This window comes from Gorilla gorilla, chromosome 9 (assembly GCF_029281585.2).
Source record: "Gorilla gorilla gorilla isolate KB3781 chromosome 9, NHGRI_mGorGor1-v2.1_pri, whole genome shotgun sequence".
Classification (NCBI taxonomy): Eukaryota; Metazoa; Chordata; class Mammalia; order Primates; family Hominidae; genus Gorilla; species Gorilla gorilla.
Genome location: NC_073233.2, coordinates 15,901,577 through 15,918,751, shown reverse-complemented (window position 1 = coordinate 15,918,751; position 17,175 = coordinate 15,901,577). Strand labels below are relative to the sequence as shown.

Genomic DNA, 17,175 nt, shown 5'->3' with positions numbered 1-17,175 from the left:
AGTGGCTCACATCTATAATCCCAGCACTTTGGGAGACCGAGGTGGGAGGATCAATTGAGCCCAGCAGGTTTTGAGATCAGCTTGCCAACATGGTGAAACACCATCTCTACCAAATATACAACAACAACAACAAAAAATTAGCAGAGCTTGGTGGCACGTGCCAGTAGTCCCAGCTACTCAGGAGGCTGAGATGGTAGGATGGTTTGAGCGCAGAAGGCAGAGGTTGCAGTGAGCCCAGATCACGCCATTATGCTGCAGCCTGGGAGACAGAGCCTGACCCTGTCTCAGACAAAACAATCATTTTCCTGGTCAGGCATGGTGGCTCAAACCTGTGATCCCAGCATTTTGGGAAGCTGAGGCAGGAGGATGGCTTGAGCCCAGGAGTTCGAGACCAAATACAAAAATTAGCTCGGTGTGATGGCAAATGCCTGTAATCCCATCTACTTGGGAGGCTGAGGCAGGAGAATCGCTTGAACCTGGGAAGTGGAGGTTGCAGTGAGTGGAGATTGCGCCACTGCACTCCAGCCTGGGCAACAGAGCGAGATTCCATCTAAAAAAAAAAAAAAAAAAGAAAATTTAAAAATCAGTTGGGTGTGGTTGTTTGTGCCTATAGTCCCAGCTACTCAGGAGGATGAGGTGGGGAAATCACTCAAACTTGGGAGGTTGAGGCTGCAGGGAGCCGTGATCGCACCACTGCACTCCAACCTGGGCAATAAACTGTCTCAAAAAAACAAAACAAAACAAAAACCTATTTTCCTGCATCTTTGCCAACAACATTATCAACTTTTTTGATACTTACCAATTCTATAGGTGAAAAATGGGATTTCATATAAGTTTTTTTTTTTTTTCTTTTTTCTTTTTTTGAGATTGAGTCTCGCTTTGTCACCCAGGCTGGAGTGCAGTGGCACGATCTCGGCTCACTGCAAGCTCCACCTCCCAGGTTCATGCCATTCTCCTGCCTCAGCCTCCCGAGTAGCTGGGACTACAGGCACCTGCCACCACGCCCGGCTAATTTTTTTGTATTTTTGGTAGAGACAGGGTTTCACCGTGTTAGCCAGGATGGTCTTGATCTCCTGACCTCGTGATCTGCCTGCCCTGGCTCCCAAAGTGCTGGGATTACAGGCGTGAGCCACTGCACCCAGCCCAGTATAGGTTTTTTAAACTTTAAAAAGCTTTTTGAAATAATTTTGGTATAGTTTTAATATTAATTTATCTTATTATAAGTGAAGTTATGCATTTTTTGATATGTTTAAACTGCCATCTCTATATCTTTCCTGTGATTTATTGGTCCCTCATGCAACACTGTGTATCTGAAGACATAGTCAACAGCGGCAGGCCAGGCGCGGTGGCTCACGCCTGTAATCCCAACACTTTGAGAGGCCACGGTGGGCAGATCACTTGAGGCCAGGAGTTTGAGACCAGTCTGGCCAACACGGCAAAACCTCGTCTCTACTAAAAATACAAAAATTAGCCGGGCATGGTGGCGCACGCCTGTAGTTCCAGCTACTCGGGAGGTTGAGGCATAAGAATCACTTGAACCCAGGAGGCAAAGGTTGCAGTGAGCAGAGATTGCACCACTGCACCCCAGCCTGTCTCAAATAAAAATAAAAATTAACAGTGGCAATCAGGCAAAAAAGTAGTGTCATAGGATTAAAATAAAATAAAATAAAACAAACAAAAAAAGCTCCTCTGAAGGGTAGAGAATTCAGGGGCAGGAGAAGAGAGGAGTCATGGTAGGAATAAGACCCCTTGAATAAGACCCCTTGCTACCAGGCTGGATTTCAGTAACTCTGAGTCCTGTGGAGCTTTGCTGGGATAAACATAGCCACGGTTTAGCAAGTCTGGGGGCCAGGAGAGGTGATCAAGGCAGAGTCAATCCTCAAGAACAATGTCAGAGCCCACTTATTAGACTTGGGTCCAAGGGCAGGGCAGCAATGGGGCTTCTATCCCAAGTTCTTGGACAAGAATTTGGCATTTATCCTATAAGTTTGGCATTTATTCCAAAATTTCTTGTCCAAGAACTTGGGATAGAATCTATTGACAGCCTATTGTCTCCAGTCATGGTTGACACTGGAGCCCTGGACAGGGCTCTGCCTGTGGATGAGCAAGTGACTTTCCCTGTGGGGATGAAGGAAGGTGACCATGTAGACCTTCTCCTAAGACTGGAGAAGGCATGCAGAACGGCAAATATGGCAGCAGCCTGGCCTCACCTTAAGACTGGGTTTAAGAGTGTGGAATGGGCCGGGTGCAGTGGCTCATGCCTGTAATCCCAGCACTTTGGGAGGCTGAGGCAGGTGGATCACCTGAGGTCAGGAGTTCAAGACCAGCCTGGCCAACATGGTGAAGCCCCATCTCTACGAATAATACAAAAATTAGCTGGGCATGGTGGCACATGCCTGTATTCCCAGCTACTCAGGAGGCTGAGGCAGGAGAATTGCTGGAACCTGGGAGGCAGAGGTTACAGTGAGCCGAGATCGCACCACTGCACTTCCAGCCTGGGCAACACAGCGAGACTCCATCTCAAAAACAAAACAAAGAGTGTGGAATGTTGCTAGGAATGAGTGGCTGGGGCCGGAGACTCCTTAGGCCTGGCAGAGATTTGCCCTGGAAGTGCCTGTGTGAGAATGATTAGTTCTCAGCACCTTCTTGTCACAGGATTGCAACTGGAGTCTCAGGAAGCCAAATCTGAGCTACTCCTGGAAGTATCATCTTGGTCAACACTGGCTATAAAACCAAAAGTGGCTGCAAGATTGTGCAAGGAGACAAAACTAGTCTGGTGAGGGCATTTCCTCTTTAGTGATGTCCCAATGACCTGAGGCTGTCAGGGTTCTTCTCATCACTTGCCTTGTTTTGACTGCCCCCATCAAGGCACAGCTGGCTCATTTGTCCCAGAAGGAAATGGTGAAGCAAGCAGATGGATTGCTCCCTGGACCTCCACAGCGCCTCCTGCTGGTGGTCGACCCCAAGGCCCATCATCCTGCCTTTAATTCATTAACCAGCCGCTTTTCTTTTGGGCTTTGAAATACCCAAAGGTTCCACCAGCTTTCCAACAGTGAAGCCCACCTTTGTAAAAAAAAAAAAAAGAAGCGCTCCCATTTTTCTGTTGCCCCTGCTTTTTCGGTTAAAAGAACATGAAGCAATTTCAGGATATTAGAAAAGCCCTAAGGCAGTGGTGAAACATGCCTAATCAGTTTTAGCTGAATAAAACACCAGGTGAGTGTGGGAGCTGCCCTCAAGCAGGACCTACTGTGCTCCTAGGGCCCTCATCAGCACAAAAGCCCTGTCACTGGCTTGGAGTAAAGATTTCCTATTTAAAAAGATAAGCCAAACCCCTTGGGGCAGCAGATTTTTTTTTTTTTTTTTTTTTTTTTTTTACCGCTTTGGGTTTTCTTTAGAATTTGCAGAATTTGTGTGAAGGGCACTGGCACTGAGTCTGCACCCAGATTAGAGCTGTTTCCCACATCCCTTTCCTAGGCTGGGGGGCTTTGGGGCAGATTAGTGATTAGGCTTGTGGGGGGCTTTTGTGTGCTGTGACCTGTGCATGCCAGGGAACCCCTGCAGCAGTGAAGCAAAGTGGGAAGAAATCTGGAATTGACATTAGAGCTGGAATCTCATTTTCTTTCATCTTGTAAACCAAAACATGACCATGGCAGATCTCAATTGATTCGAAGTTTATTTTGCCAAGGCTGAGGACGTGCCTGGGAAAAAGAAACCCAAGTCACAATAGGATCTATGACCCGTGTTTTTCCAAAGAGGATTTGGGGAACTTCAATATTTCAAGAGGTGTAAACCAAAAAGTATCTGAGATAGGTAACAATTAATTTAGAAATTTATGTTGCCAGCGTTAAGGACGTGCACTTGGGAGACAGGTCTGTGCCTTTCTCCAAATATGGTTTTGAGGGCTTCAATATTTAAAAGTGGGAAAAGCAGGCTGGAGGGGAAAGACGGAGGGTATGGTCACATGACTGAATCCACATGTTGCAAGAGAAAAGGAACAGGTAGGGGAATAGTCAATTATATATTCATCTTTGTAGAAGCTAAGGTGAACATAGAGCTCTGTGGAGATACTTAACTTTTTATCTGTAGCTACTTGCTTAGGAACAAAAGGAAAAGTAGCTTCTTGGATAATTCAGCTTTCAGCTTAATATTTTTCTTTTGGCATAGTGAAATTAGGGTCCCAAGTTTTTATTTTCCTTTCACAGAGGAAAGGGCAAGCAGGAGGGGAAGGAAAAAAAAAAAAAAGGAGGGTGGGTAGGCAATGAGGCAAGTGGTTACATTCTTGTGAGGCTCCGGTTAGAGTTCAGTGAGTCTACGTTTTACATGTAAAAAGAAAGGGGTAGAGGAAAAGTCACTTATGCATTAGTCTCATGCTCAGTCAATCTACATTTTTTATAAGATAAGGTGAGCATGTGAAATTACAGCTGTTTGGGAACAAAAGAAAGGCCGTATTTTTGTTTTATTTTTGCTTTTTTTGTTTGCATGACTCAGTTCCCAAGCTTTGGCATAGTGAATTTGAGGTCCCAAGATTCTATTTTTCTTTCACAGTCTGAATGCAGAAAAGTGAGCAGAAAAAGCTTTTGCCAGGCAATTTTAACTATTCATGCAATTATCTTGAATTTTGAGCATTCTTCATTCTCAGCAAGATTTTCTGTCCTTGCAGTTTAGCTGTGCTCTAGAAGCAAAACAAAACTCCTGCATGGAGAATTGAGGAATCTCTCTGTACATCTCAAACCACGTGAGTCTGGAACTGGAGGGAACAGCTAGAGGTGCCCTGCTACTCTGCAAGACCTCCAGGAGTTACCGGGAAATTTAAATCCCCAGCTGTCTTAAAGGAGCCCATAATCTAACAAGAGATAATATATTCCCAAAACACAGGTCACACATCTGCAGCAAAAACAGAAGGGCTAATAGAAGCGCACGCCTCAGCAGGACAGGCTACATAATCTGTGCGGCTCTGTGCAAAAATGAAAATACGCAACCTCTTGGTCAAAAGACAGGAAAAACGTGCTTTTAAAGGTACACATAAAGCCAGACACAAAAAGACAAATATAATATGAGGTGCCTACAACAGTCAAATTTATAGAGACAGAAAATAGAATGGTGGCTGGGCACGGTGGCTCACGCCTGTAATCCTAGCACTTTGGGAGGCCAAGGCAAGCAGATCACTTGAGGTCAGGAGTTCAAGACTAGCCTGGCCAACATGGCAAAACCCCGTCTCTATTAAAAATACAAAAATTAGCCGGGCATGGTGGCACGTGCCTGTAGTCCCAGCTACTTGGGAGGCTGAGACAGGAGAATCGCATGAACCCAGGAGGGGGAGGTTGCAGTGAGCCGAGATCATGCCACTCTACTCTAGCCTGGGTGACAGAGCAAGACCCTGTCTGAAAAAAATAAAAATAAAATAAAATAAAATGGTGGTTGTCAGGAACTGGAATGAGGAAGGATGTGGAATTATTGTTTAATGGGTACAATTTCAGTTTGGGGAGATGAAAAAGTTCTGGAGATGGATGGTGGTGATGGTTGCACAACAATGTGAATGTACAGCTGTCCTGCAGTATTGGAGGAGGATTCGTTCTAGGATTCATCAAGGACACCAAAATCCATGGATTCTCAAGTCCCTGATAATAAATGATATAGTATTTGCATATAACCTACACACATCCTCCTGCATACTTTAATTCATCTCTAGATTACTTATAATACCCAATACAATGCCTACACATCATTCTTATGAATTCAACATAGTACTTGGTACCTTGCAAATTCAAGGCTTGCTTTTTGGAACTTAGTCTTTTTTTCCCTGAATATATTTTTTCTTTTTTTTGTAGAGACAGGGTCTCACTATGTTGCCCAGGCTGGCCTTGAACTTCTGGCCTCAAGTGATCCTCCTGCCTAGGTCTCCCAAAGTGCTGGGATTACAGGTGTCAGCCACCACACCAGCCTTTTTCCTGAATATTTTCGATCCATGGTTGGTTGACTCCATGGATGTGGAACCCAGGGATGTGGAACTGATGGATACAGAGGGTTGACTAAGTACCACTGCACACTCAAAAATAGTTAAAATGGTATATTTTATGTATATTTTATTACATACACAAAATGGTAGACATAAGCTTTTTCCTTCTTTTATAGTCTTTCTCTTGACTTGTCATGGTGCTTATTTGCTACTTAATGTCATTCTAAGAAAAACTACAGGACGGGCTCAGTGGCTCACACATGTAATCCCAGCACTTTGGGAGGCCGAGGCAGGTGGATCACCTGAGGTCAGGAGTTCGAGACCAGCCTGGTCAACATAGTGAAACCCTGTCTCTACAAAAATACCAAAAATTAGCCAGGCATGATGGCGGGTACCTGTAATCCCACTTACCCGGGAGGCTGAAGTGGGAGAATCACTTGAACCCAGGAGGCGGAGGTTACAGTGAGCCGAGATCGCGCCATTGCACTCCAGCCTGAGCAACAGAGCAAGACTCTGTCTCAAAAACAGAAAAGAAAAACGACAAATAAAAAATTTTGGCATGCATTTTACCCTCCACTTTTATATCACACAATGCCAATTTTAAATGTAAATATCAGAATATTTATCTCATATTTGGAATCACTGAAATTATACAATTTGAATTTTGTGGTTCATCCCAGAAGGGTTATCTCCTGCTGGTTCGAAGGCACAACAAACACAAGCCAGGCTCAGAAAAAGTTGGAAGGAGGAAGAGAGGATTCCTCCAGGCACAGAGCCTGCTGAGAAAGCCTCCAGGGCAGGGGACCTCACAGATGCCTGTGGGCAGGTGCTCTGTTGGGTCTGACAGGTTCCAGGTTCCCTTTCCTCCAGGTGTCTCCCCTTCCCACAGGCCTGCCACCTCAGCCTACAGCAAATGGGCTACCAGTGTCTTTAAAACTCAGAGCTGGGACACTGTCAGTAAAGGGCTGGGCAAAAGGCTTGCCCCTTTCAAGGCTCAACTAAGGCTGATTGTCCACCAGGAGCACTGTGGTGCTGCCAGCCTGGAGTGGGGATGGCCACCACCACGCCCCAACCCTCCCTGAATTGGGATCAGACTCCTGCCAAGGGTAGAGGGTGGCAGCAGTTGCAGGGTGAGGGCAAGGAGGGAGAGGCCAGGTGGGGCAGTGGTGGTGAGAGCACTTCCAGGGAGGCAGCAGCGGGTGGAGCTGTGTGTAAGCTCAGGTGCTAAGCCCCCAGCACATGCTTTGTTGATGCATGAGACTTCATTTACAAAACACACACAAAGATAGACATCAAGACCGCAGCCGGGCGGGCACAGTGGTTCATGCCTGTAATTCCGGTACTTTGGGAGGTGGATCACTTGAGCTCAAGAGTTTGAGAACAGCTTGGTCAACATGGTGAAACCCTATCTCTACCAAAAATACAAAAATTAGCTGGGCATGGTGGTGAGCACCTGTGGTCCCAGCTACTTGGGAGGCTGAAGTGAGAGGATAGCTGGGGCCCAGGAGGAGGTTGCAGTGAGCCCTGACCACGCCACTGCACTCAAGCCTAGGTGACAGAGCGAGACCCTGTCTCAAAAATAAATAAACAAAAAGAATTTCAAGACTGCAACCACAGTCCATTAAACCCCAAATCCAGGGCCCTTCTGAGTGCAGTTTCTTGTTCAAACTGTACTGATCACATGCCTATGCAGGCGTGTCCTGTCCCTCAGGCAGAAGAGAAGAGTATTTGGCTGGAGTATTCCTTGAAAGCGTCATCCCCGAAGGAAACCTAGGTACAGAAAGCGCTTATCATGCAGGAGGCTGAGGCAGCTTTTCTCCCCTTCCAACATGCTCCCTTTTCCTCTTCGACACTAGACTTCAGCTCTGCCCCCTTCTTTTTCACATCCCACTCCTCGCTCGCTGCTGAGGTCTACCAATAGTTGACTAGTCTATAATCTTATCTGAGCCAGGAAATACTGGACGGTAAACTCCTTGGGTTGATAAATGGAGTCCAGTCAGTTTCAGCACTGAGTCCACAGTTTCCCAAGTTGCTTACCTAGCCCCAGGGCTGTCACACGGGAAGGCAAGCAGCAAGCAAGAGACACTGTACAAAGTTAGTTTGCCCTGAAGGCCTGGGGGTGGGTAGGAGGGGAAGGAGAGATCTGGCTCTCTGGGCAGCTGTCACCTCTAGAGAATTAAGAAAGCCTTGTCCCTCCCTTAATTCTAAGTTCTTGTGAGTTCAGACTGGGGCACATTTTCTTTGTAGTGGCCTCAAGTTTTGTCTGGGGCAAAGCAGGGTGGTTTTTTTGGACGGAGAGGTTTTCCTTGAGCACTGTCTGGATCAAATTCCAGAGGGTTATGCCCCACCTGGTTCTGTTTGCTAGCGTTTACTTATTTCAAGCGTCTTTTTGGGATTTTTCAACCTTGGACGTTTCCGTGTCCTGCACTGTGAAGAGACCCTATAGCAGCTTTCCTAGCAATTGTCAGCACACCAACTGCACCCTTCCCCTGGAGGAAACAGGCCACCTCGCCAGGCTCCTGAGGCCCCATTCCCAAGAAGGCAGGTCAGGTTAAACTAGCAGTGACCCTAGGCCCTTTTCTCTGGGTGCCAGAAGTCATTTTCTTTTGAGCTGAGGGATAATCAGGCTAACCAAAACAGTCCAGGTTAAGCCCTGCCCAATCCAACTGGCAAAGGTGCTGGGAGTAAAGAGAAACACCCTGGAATTCGAGCAAAGTCAGATCTAAGGGGCCATGGGAGGCTGACAGCTTGGTTTTTGGTCCTGGGAAGTACAGCAGCCTGGCTGGGCCCTGTGGGGAGGAGCTCCTGGCCAGCAGCCACGACCAGCACTGGGAGGCTGGGCGCCACCCTGCCTGTGATTTTGCAGATTCTGGTCTTCTATCCCAGCCCAACAGCCCCTTTCTGAGCCTCAGTGGGCTTCCGGGGGGAGTTCTGTGTGGGTCTGTGTCTCTGTCAAGAATGAAGACTCGATCGGTGGTTGACTAGGGCTTTTGCTAATGTTATGAATCTATAAAGGGTCCTGCAGGAAAAGTTCTGCCCAACCCTGAAGCGCTTCCTATTTCAAGTAAGTCACCATCTTTTTAGCAAGAGTTCATAGAACCTGATCAAAGATAACATTTATGTAAAATAAAACAGCACGTTTTCCCCTTTCTACTGTAAAGCTTGAAATGAAAAAGCCACATTTCAGCTCTCTGCAAATAAAGCTCGCTGAATGACAGTGCAGGAGGGGCTGCTGCAGAACACACCATCTTTTTTTTTTTTTTTGACCTTGGTGAACGCTGATTTTCCAGCATTAGAAAATGGTTTTACACTGCTCAACTCATTAGGCAATCAGAAATCACCAAAGTTCACCTTGATAATCTCTGCCACAAATGAGCATTTGAGGAGGTAACTGTGGTGCGGTGAAAACACACTAGACTTGGAGCCAGAAAGTCTGGGTTCTCGTCTTGGTCCTGCCTCTCCATAGCTGTGACGGCTGGTACGACAGTCAGCCTCCCTCCTGGACTCTTGGTTTCCTCATGTAAAAAACGGAGGTAGTAAATCCCATATGTCTCACAAAATTGTTGTGAATATATAAAAATATATGGAAAAGCACTTACTCTGTACTTGATATACAACATCCTTTCAATATGTGTATTAGGTTACATTCCACTACATTTGCGATATTTTCTGCACCATTTCCCCCCACCCCCCAACAATTTGATAAATAAATAAATATAAAAGTAACATGTTAAAAATTGCTGTATTCAAAATTAATAATAAACTTTGGGGTAAATAAGCTTTAAAACAAAAGTACATAAGCAAAAATAAATAATTTACACCAACCCACTAACCTAATTTTCAGAGTAAAGCCATTTCCAATTACAGTACTGTTATCCCGGGCACCAGCCTGTGGTTAAACTTTGATAATTCATTATTTTTAAAAAACAGTAATAAAAATTGAATACTAAGCAAAATCTTTAACAAAACCACTGGATTTAACTTTTTAATTTTAAATAACCAAATTTTATAATTTTGTACATAATTCAATGTAATGCCAATATAATTAGCATTTTAGCTTGAAGAGCTGGTTTTTAACAGGGATGGGAAACTATAAATTATTCAAATAGTCTGCAAACCATGAGATACAAATAAAAATGGACAAGCATATAGTAGAACAAAAACCGCAGACACTCTACTAACTGGGGAAATATCTGAAGGCTTTACACCCTTTATTACCCATAATGGCTTTTGGAATTACGATTGTGTGACATATAGAACCTTTGATATTTTAGATACGGCCTTTATTTTTTTTTCCAAGGGAAGTTAAAAATCCATCATAAGACTCCATAAGACTTTACTAGTCTTGCATGTAGACTCTAGGAGTTTGTGATCTGATAAAAGAGTAACATGAAAATTTACTGTATTGCCCTAATTTCATACTTCCTTGTACACAATGAATCACTCTGAGAATCTATTCCAAGGGTTATATACACAAAAGTGTCAAGAATAAAATGTTCTCCACTCTCGCATAAAAATGTGTACAGTGTATCAGGAATGGAAAACTTCTAATTTTCCTGGGCCCGGGCTTCATGGATTTCTGCTGTCAGAAGATGAAAGACTCCTTCTGCTTTATTGCTCCATTGTTCTGAGGATTAATCATCCAACCCTGGCGTTTCTCCTTGTTGGATTCTAGACGCTATTCTGATGGCTTCTTCCAGAGATGGCTGTTCTCCAAGCTGAAACAGGAACACACACAGCAAACGCTAACAATTCAAAAGCCACAGTCAAGAAAATGCCAAAGAAATGTTATATGCCAGAAGTGAAACTTCTCTCTGTAATTCTGACACTTGGGATTGTTAAAATACTACTGCTAACTCAATCATTAAGAGAACAAAACAATTTCCTGCAGGGGAGAATAATGCAATGCAATTTCTTTTTCTTTTGTGAATTTCAAATCCTATGTGCAGCCAGGCCTGGTGATATGATGAGGTCTCAGCGGGGCATGGTGGCCCATGCCTGTAATCCCAACACTTTGGGAGGTGGAGGCAGGCAGATTGCTTGAGCCCAGGAGTTCGAGACCAGCCTGAGCAACATGGCAAAACCCCCCATCTCTACTAAAAAAATACAAAAATTGGCTGGGCGCGGTGGCTCACGCCTGTAATCCCAGCACTTCGGGAGGCCGAGGTGGGCAGATCACGAGGTCAGGAGATTGAGACCATCCTGGCTAACACAGTGAAACCCCATTTCATTTCTACTAAAAAATACAAAAAAAAATTAGCTCGGCGTGGTGATGGGCGCCTGTAGTCCCAGCTACTGGGGAGGCTGAGGGAGGAGAATGGCATGAACCCAGGAGGTGGAGCTTGCAGTGAGCCAAGATGGCGCCACTGCACTCCAGCCTGGGTGACAGAGCAAGACTCCGTCTCAAAAAACAAAAATTAGCTGGGCATGGCAGCGTGCACCTGTACTCCCAGCCTGCCGTGCCTGGCCTGCAATTTACTTGGGATTTTGATAAAATCTTCATACAGTCCGGCCATGGTGGCTCATGACTATAATCGTAGCACTTTGGGAGGCTGAGGCAGGAGGATCACTTGAGCCCAGGAGTTCAAGACCAGCCTGAGCAACATAGTGAGACCCCATCTCTATTTATTTTTACATAAATAAAAACTAAAAAAAAAAAAAAATTCATACATGCAAGAGACAAAAGATGCTTACCTCAGCCAACAAAAGAGAGCTTCTTGAGCCTTTAGCTTCTATACCCATAAACTACATAAAGCCAACAGCTGACATTTCCTGGAGTGTGTTCTAACTCTTTATCAAGTAAACACGTGGGCGGAAAAAAAATCTCCCTAAGGACAGGTAATCTGCACCTAACCCCTAGGATTCTATTTTACTTTACATTCTAATTTTTTCTTTTGAGACAGGGTCTCGCTCTGTTGCCCAGGCTGGAGTACAGTGGTGCGATCTTGGCTCACTGCAGCCTCAACCTCCCTTGCTCAAGTGATCCTTCCACCTCAGCCACCTGAGTAGCTGGGACTACAGGTGCACATCACCACACCTGGCTAATTTCTGTATTTTTGTAGAGATGGGGTTTCGTCATGTTGCCTAGGCTGGTCTCTTATTTTTTGAGATGGGGTCTCATTTGTTACCCAGGCGGGAGTGCAGTGGCACAATCTTGGCTCACTGCAGCCTCAAATCTCCTGGGTACAAGTAATCCTCCTGCCTCAGCATCCCCCAAGTAGCTGGGCACTACAGGCAGCCGTCACCACACCCAGCTAATTTTTGCGCTTTTTGTAGTGACGGTTTTCACCATGTTGCCCAGGTTGGTCTCTAACTCCTAAGCTCAAGCTACCTACCTGTCTCAGCCTCCCAAAGTGCTAGGATTATAGGGATGAGCTACCATGCCCGGCTGCACCTAAGATTCTAAATTCTCTGCTTCCCAGAGAATGATTCCTTCTAAGTCTTCTGACATTCCCCACTTTAAAATGGGGGCTGTGCAAGGATTCTCAGAGGACTTATTTAGGATTTGTGTTTCCACTAGGTTTTTCTCTAAGGAGTAGCTCGTAAGTGCTTTATAGACTCCTGCCTAATTAGACTTTTATTTTGAGAGTAAAGATGCCTGGGTGGGTGCACACAGGGATATATATACCTGAAGGTTTTTTTTCTTGCTATAAATTCCCCTAGAATATGCAAAGATGGGTAGAGAACAAAGTGCTGGTCTCTTTTGAGTCCACCTCAAAATACACCGATTTCCTTAAAGTAGGCTAGGTGATAGACATTATTCTACACCTTGCCTCCTGTAAAGGTTATACACGAAGCACAGTGTACAAAGTTGAAAGCTATGAGCAGCACTGCTGTCGACTGAGGACAGTAAGCCTTGGTACTCACCTGAACTGCAATCTGGGTGCCATTGGATGTTGCTACTAAGGTCAGAGGTCTGGTTTCTGTGGTTACTAAGTGATGGCTATGCTGCTGGTGCCCCATTTCTGATGAGGCAGTATGGAATGCTGCCAAGTCTTGAGCTACAATTGCAACCTTAAGCAAAACAAAACAAACCACACACATGAAGAATTAAACCTGTGATTTAAATAGGTTAAAGTCCACTTAATATAATGGATTTCTTCAAATTGAAAAGGAAAAACTCCCTGACCATAGACTTGTCAAAGCCTATATTGAAAGGAGGTTTATTTGAGGAAGTTGAGGCTCATTATCTAAGGTTATGAAGTGAGCCAATGGCAAAATAGGGTAGAGGACACTGGAGAAATGGATCTGCTATGCCAGGCCCCATTAGCCAGGGAGATGGGGCTGTACCTAGATTCTATTACCCCTAAGTGACTGCTTGGGAAGTTATGTATGTGGACTAATTTGCACCTCAAATGTCCATTTTTTTTCCTGAGATTGGCTCACAGGAGAAAATAAATGATTTTTTTCCTCTTTACTTGTCGTATTTAAAATTAGATTTCCATTTAACTACGAAAACTGAAAGGACCAGTGGTATTACTGACAAACAGCATCTCATCTCATACTCATTTCCCATTTTAGACTCCATGGAATCTTCCCATACTCCTCTTGCAGCATCTAGCCAGGAGTATTAAAAGGGCTTTTGTGGCTCTTATACCACAAGTACAACTTTTTAAAAAAATGCAGATAACATGGAAAATGGCAATTAACTATTTCTGTTAGATGATATTCTAAAATTTTACTCAGCCAAATTCAGAGAAAGAATAGATTAAAAATGAAAACTGCTGTTTTACTTGGCTATTCATCCACTAAAAATGCTACATTTTAAGCTAATAGATATTTAGCTTGGATCAATCCCAATAATGTTCCCTAATTCTATAAGAAAAACAGATTTCATTCCAGCAACGTCTAAGTAGCTTATATTGGGCTAACCTTCCTGCAGATAACAATTATAAACCCTTGACAAAAATATGAAAAAGCAACTATATGAAGGCTTTGAGGAGCAATGAAAAGCAGGAAGAAACTAGAGGGGATTCTCAAAAGAAGGGAGTCACATTGTGTTATATCTGTGTTTAAATAGATTTCACACTGAGGGCACTACCCAGTTTGAGCAGCCTGGGGCAACTTAAGGTTAAAGATAATGGAGTCCAGAGCTGCCAGAATAGCAGTACAGAGAAGAATAGCCCAGAAAGCAAAGAATTTGAGTGGGAAGCCCCCAAATCTTTGTATAAACTGTCCTCAAATCCTTTTTTTTTTTTTTTTTTTTTTTCTGAGGTAGTCTCGCTCTGTCGCCCAAGCTGGAATGCAATGGCTTGATCTCAGCTCACTGCAAACTCTGCCTCCCAGGTTCAAGCGATTCTTCTGCCTCAGCCTCCCGAGTAGCTGGGATTACAGGCATGCGGCACCTGTATTTTTGTATTTTTAGTAGAAACAGGGTTTCTCCAAGTTGGTCAGGCTGGTCTCAAACTCCTGACCTCAGGTGATCCACCCGCCTCGGCCTCCCAAAGCGCTGGGATTACAGACGCGAGCCCCCGCGCCCAGCCAGAAGAATTATTATTATTATTATATATTTTTTGAGACGGAGTCTCACTTTGTCGCCCAGGCTGGAGTGCAGTGGCGCCGTCTTGGCTCACTGCAAGCTCCACCTCCCGGGTTCACGCCATTCTCCTGCCTCAGCCTCCCGAGTAGCTGGGACTACAGGCCCCCGCCATCACGCCCAGCTAATTTTTTGTATTTTTTAGTAGAGACGGGGTTTCACCGTGTTAGCCAAGATGGTCTCGATCTCCTGACCTCGTGATCCGCCCGCCTCGGCCTCCCAAAGTGCTGGGATTACAGGCGTGAGCCACCGCGCCCGGCCTTAAATCCTTAAGACCCCTCAACACAAATACTTCCGGTTTCCAACAACATTCCAACAAGACTGGCAAAGCAGCATCTAGAAGGCTGAGAAACTAAGGAGAGCTTTCAGTGCAACTCACCAAAGAGAGACGGAATTTGAAGTTTCAATCTTACCAAGTTAGGAGGTAAGATTACGTCCCAGGACTAAATATTCACCCTAAGACCTAACAGCAACACTGAAACAGACCTGCCTTAACAAAGTACAAAACCCAGCCACAACACGTAATTTAACTAGCTAATAGAAAAAACAAATCAATATTCTCCAGAGAAAGATAAAATTCAGAATCTCTATAATGTGTCATCCACAAGGTCCAGAATGCAATTTTAAAATTACAATTGCTTAGCCAGGCATGATGGCTCACGCTTGTAATCCTAGCACTTTGGGAGGCCGAGGTGGGCGGATCACCTGAGGTCAGGAGTTCGAGATCGGCCTGGCCAACATGGTGAAACCCCACCTCTACTAAAAAAAAAAATACAAAAAATTAGCTGGGCATGGTGGTGGGTGTCTGTAGTCCCAGCTACTCGGGAGGCTGAGGGAGGAGAACCAGGTCAAAGACAAATTAATATACATTCTCCATCTGAAGAACCTTGAGAAAGATTGTTAAAAACCCCAAATAGGCCAGGTGTGGTGGCTCACACCTGTAATCCCAACACTTTGAGAGGCCAAGGCGGGTGGATCACCTGAGGTCAGCAGTTCGAGACCAGCCTGACCAACATGGTGAGACCCCGTCTCTACTAAAATTACAAAAATTAGCCAGGCGTGGTGGCCGGTGCTTGTAATCCCAGCTACTTGGGAGGCTGAGGCAGGAGAATCGCTTGAACCCGGGAGGCGGAGGTTGCAGTGAGCCGAGATCGTGCCATTGCACTCCGGCCTGGGCAACAAAAGCGAAAACTGTCTCAAAAAAACAAAAAACAAAAAAGCCAAATAGATTCCCAGCAACTTGTAAGACAACACCAAGTTAATATACATATAACTAGAGTTCGAGAAGGGCAGTAGACAATTTAAATTTTTTTTTTTTTTTTCCAGAAGCAGTGGCTTGTACCTGCAGTCCTAGCTTCTTGGGAGGCTGAGGCTGAGGGATCCCTTAAGCCCAGGAGTTTGAGGCCAGCCTGGGTCCCAGCTACTCAGGAACACTTGCCTCAGCCTCCCGAAGTGCTGAGATTACAGGTGTGAGCCACTGCGCCCAGTCCTTATTTCCTTCCATTTACTTTTTTTGTTTAATTTTTCTTAAGGTAGAAACTAAGATCATTGAATTTAAACCTTTTTTTTTCCAATACAAGCATTTAAAAGAAATTTTCCTCTAAGAATTGCTTTACCTTCCACCGACTTTTTTTTTTTTTTTTTTTTTTTTGAGACAGGGTCTCCCTCTGTCACCCAGGCTGTAGTGTAGCTGTGCTATCTCAGTTCACTGCAACCTCTGCCTCCTGGGCTCAAATGATCCTCCCACCTCAGCCTCCTGAGTAGCTGGGACTACTGGCATGCGCCACCACACCTGGCTAATTTTGTATTTTTAGTAGAGATGAGGTTTCACCATGTTGCCCTGGGTTGGTCTTGAACTCCTGACCTCAGGTGATCCACCTGCCTCAGCCTCCCAAAGTGCTGGGATTACAGGCATGAGCCACCACACCCGGCCCCCAGATCCTATGTATATTAAAGGGATAATAAGGAAATAGTATGAACACCTTTATATCAATAAATATGAAAACTTAGATGAAACAGACAAACTTACAAAAACAAAACTTAGCAAAATGGATACAAAAAAACATAGATAACTTGAATAGTATAGATCCACTTAAAAACTTGAATCCATAGTAAAACAACAACAACAACAAAAAAAAAAACAAAAAAAAACCTCCCCAAAAAGAAAACTCTGGGCATAGATGGTGGTGTCCTAATTAACTCTATCAAGCTTTTATGGAGAAATAATACCAATCTTACACAACTATCAGAAAATAGTACAGAAGAGAACACTTCCCAACTTGTTTTATGAGGCAAGCCTAACCTTGATATTGAAACAGGAGATGAAACTTTTTCTTATAATTTCATAATAAATTATAGATCAATATGGTTCATAAACATTGACACCAAAATCCTTAACAAGATATTAGCAAATTGTCACAGAGGATTTTAAGGGCAGTAAAAATACTCTAATAGAGTATGATCCTCTATTGATAGATGTATGTCATTATACGTTTGTCCAAACCTATAGAATGTACAACACTAACAGTGAATCCTGATGTAAATGATGGACTCTGGGTGATTGTGATGTGTACGTGTAGGTTTCAACAACAGTAACAAATGTGTTCCTCTGGTGGGGGTGTTCATTATGCAGGAGGCTATGTATGTGTGGGGGCAGGGAGTGTAAGGGAAGTCTCTGTACCTA

The 17,175-nt window shown here is 44.4% G+C and overlaps 1 protein-coding gene across 7 annotated transcripts in view; it reads right to left on the bottom strand.

Annotated features, from left to right (window-relative positions):
• Positions 1 to 9,679: 9,679 nt before the first annotated feature.
• The window catches only part of ZNF143 (zinc finger protein 143), a 63,089-nt gene continuing 55,593 nt past the window's right edge, over positions 9,680 to 17,175 (bottom strand). For all 7 annotated transcript variants that reach the window (XM_055355421.2, XM_055355422.2, XM_031007699.2 and 4 more), the window contains 2 exons: positions 12,824 to 12,970; positions 9,680 to 10,674 (listed from right to left, as the gene is read on the bottom strand). In XM_055355421.2, the coding sequence (XP_055211396.2) occupies positions 10,591 to 10,674; positions 12,824 to 12,970 (231 nt within the window). In that variant the 3' untranslated portion in view covers positions 9,680 to 10,590. The remainder of the gene's footprint in view (positions 10,675 to 12,823; positions 12,971 to 17,175) is intronic.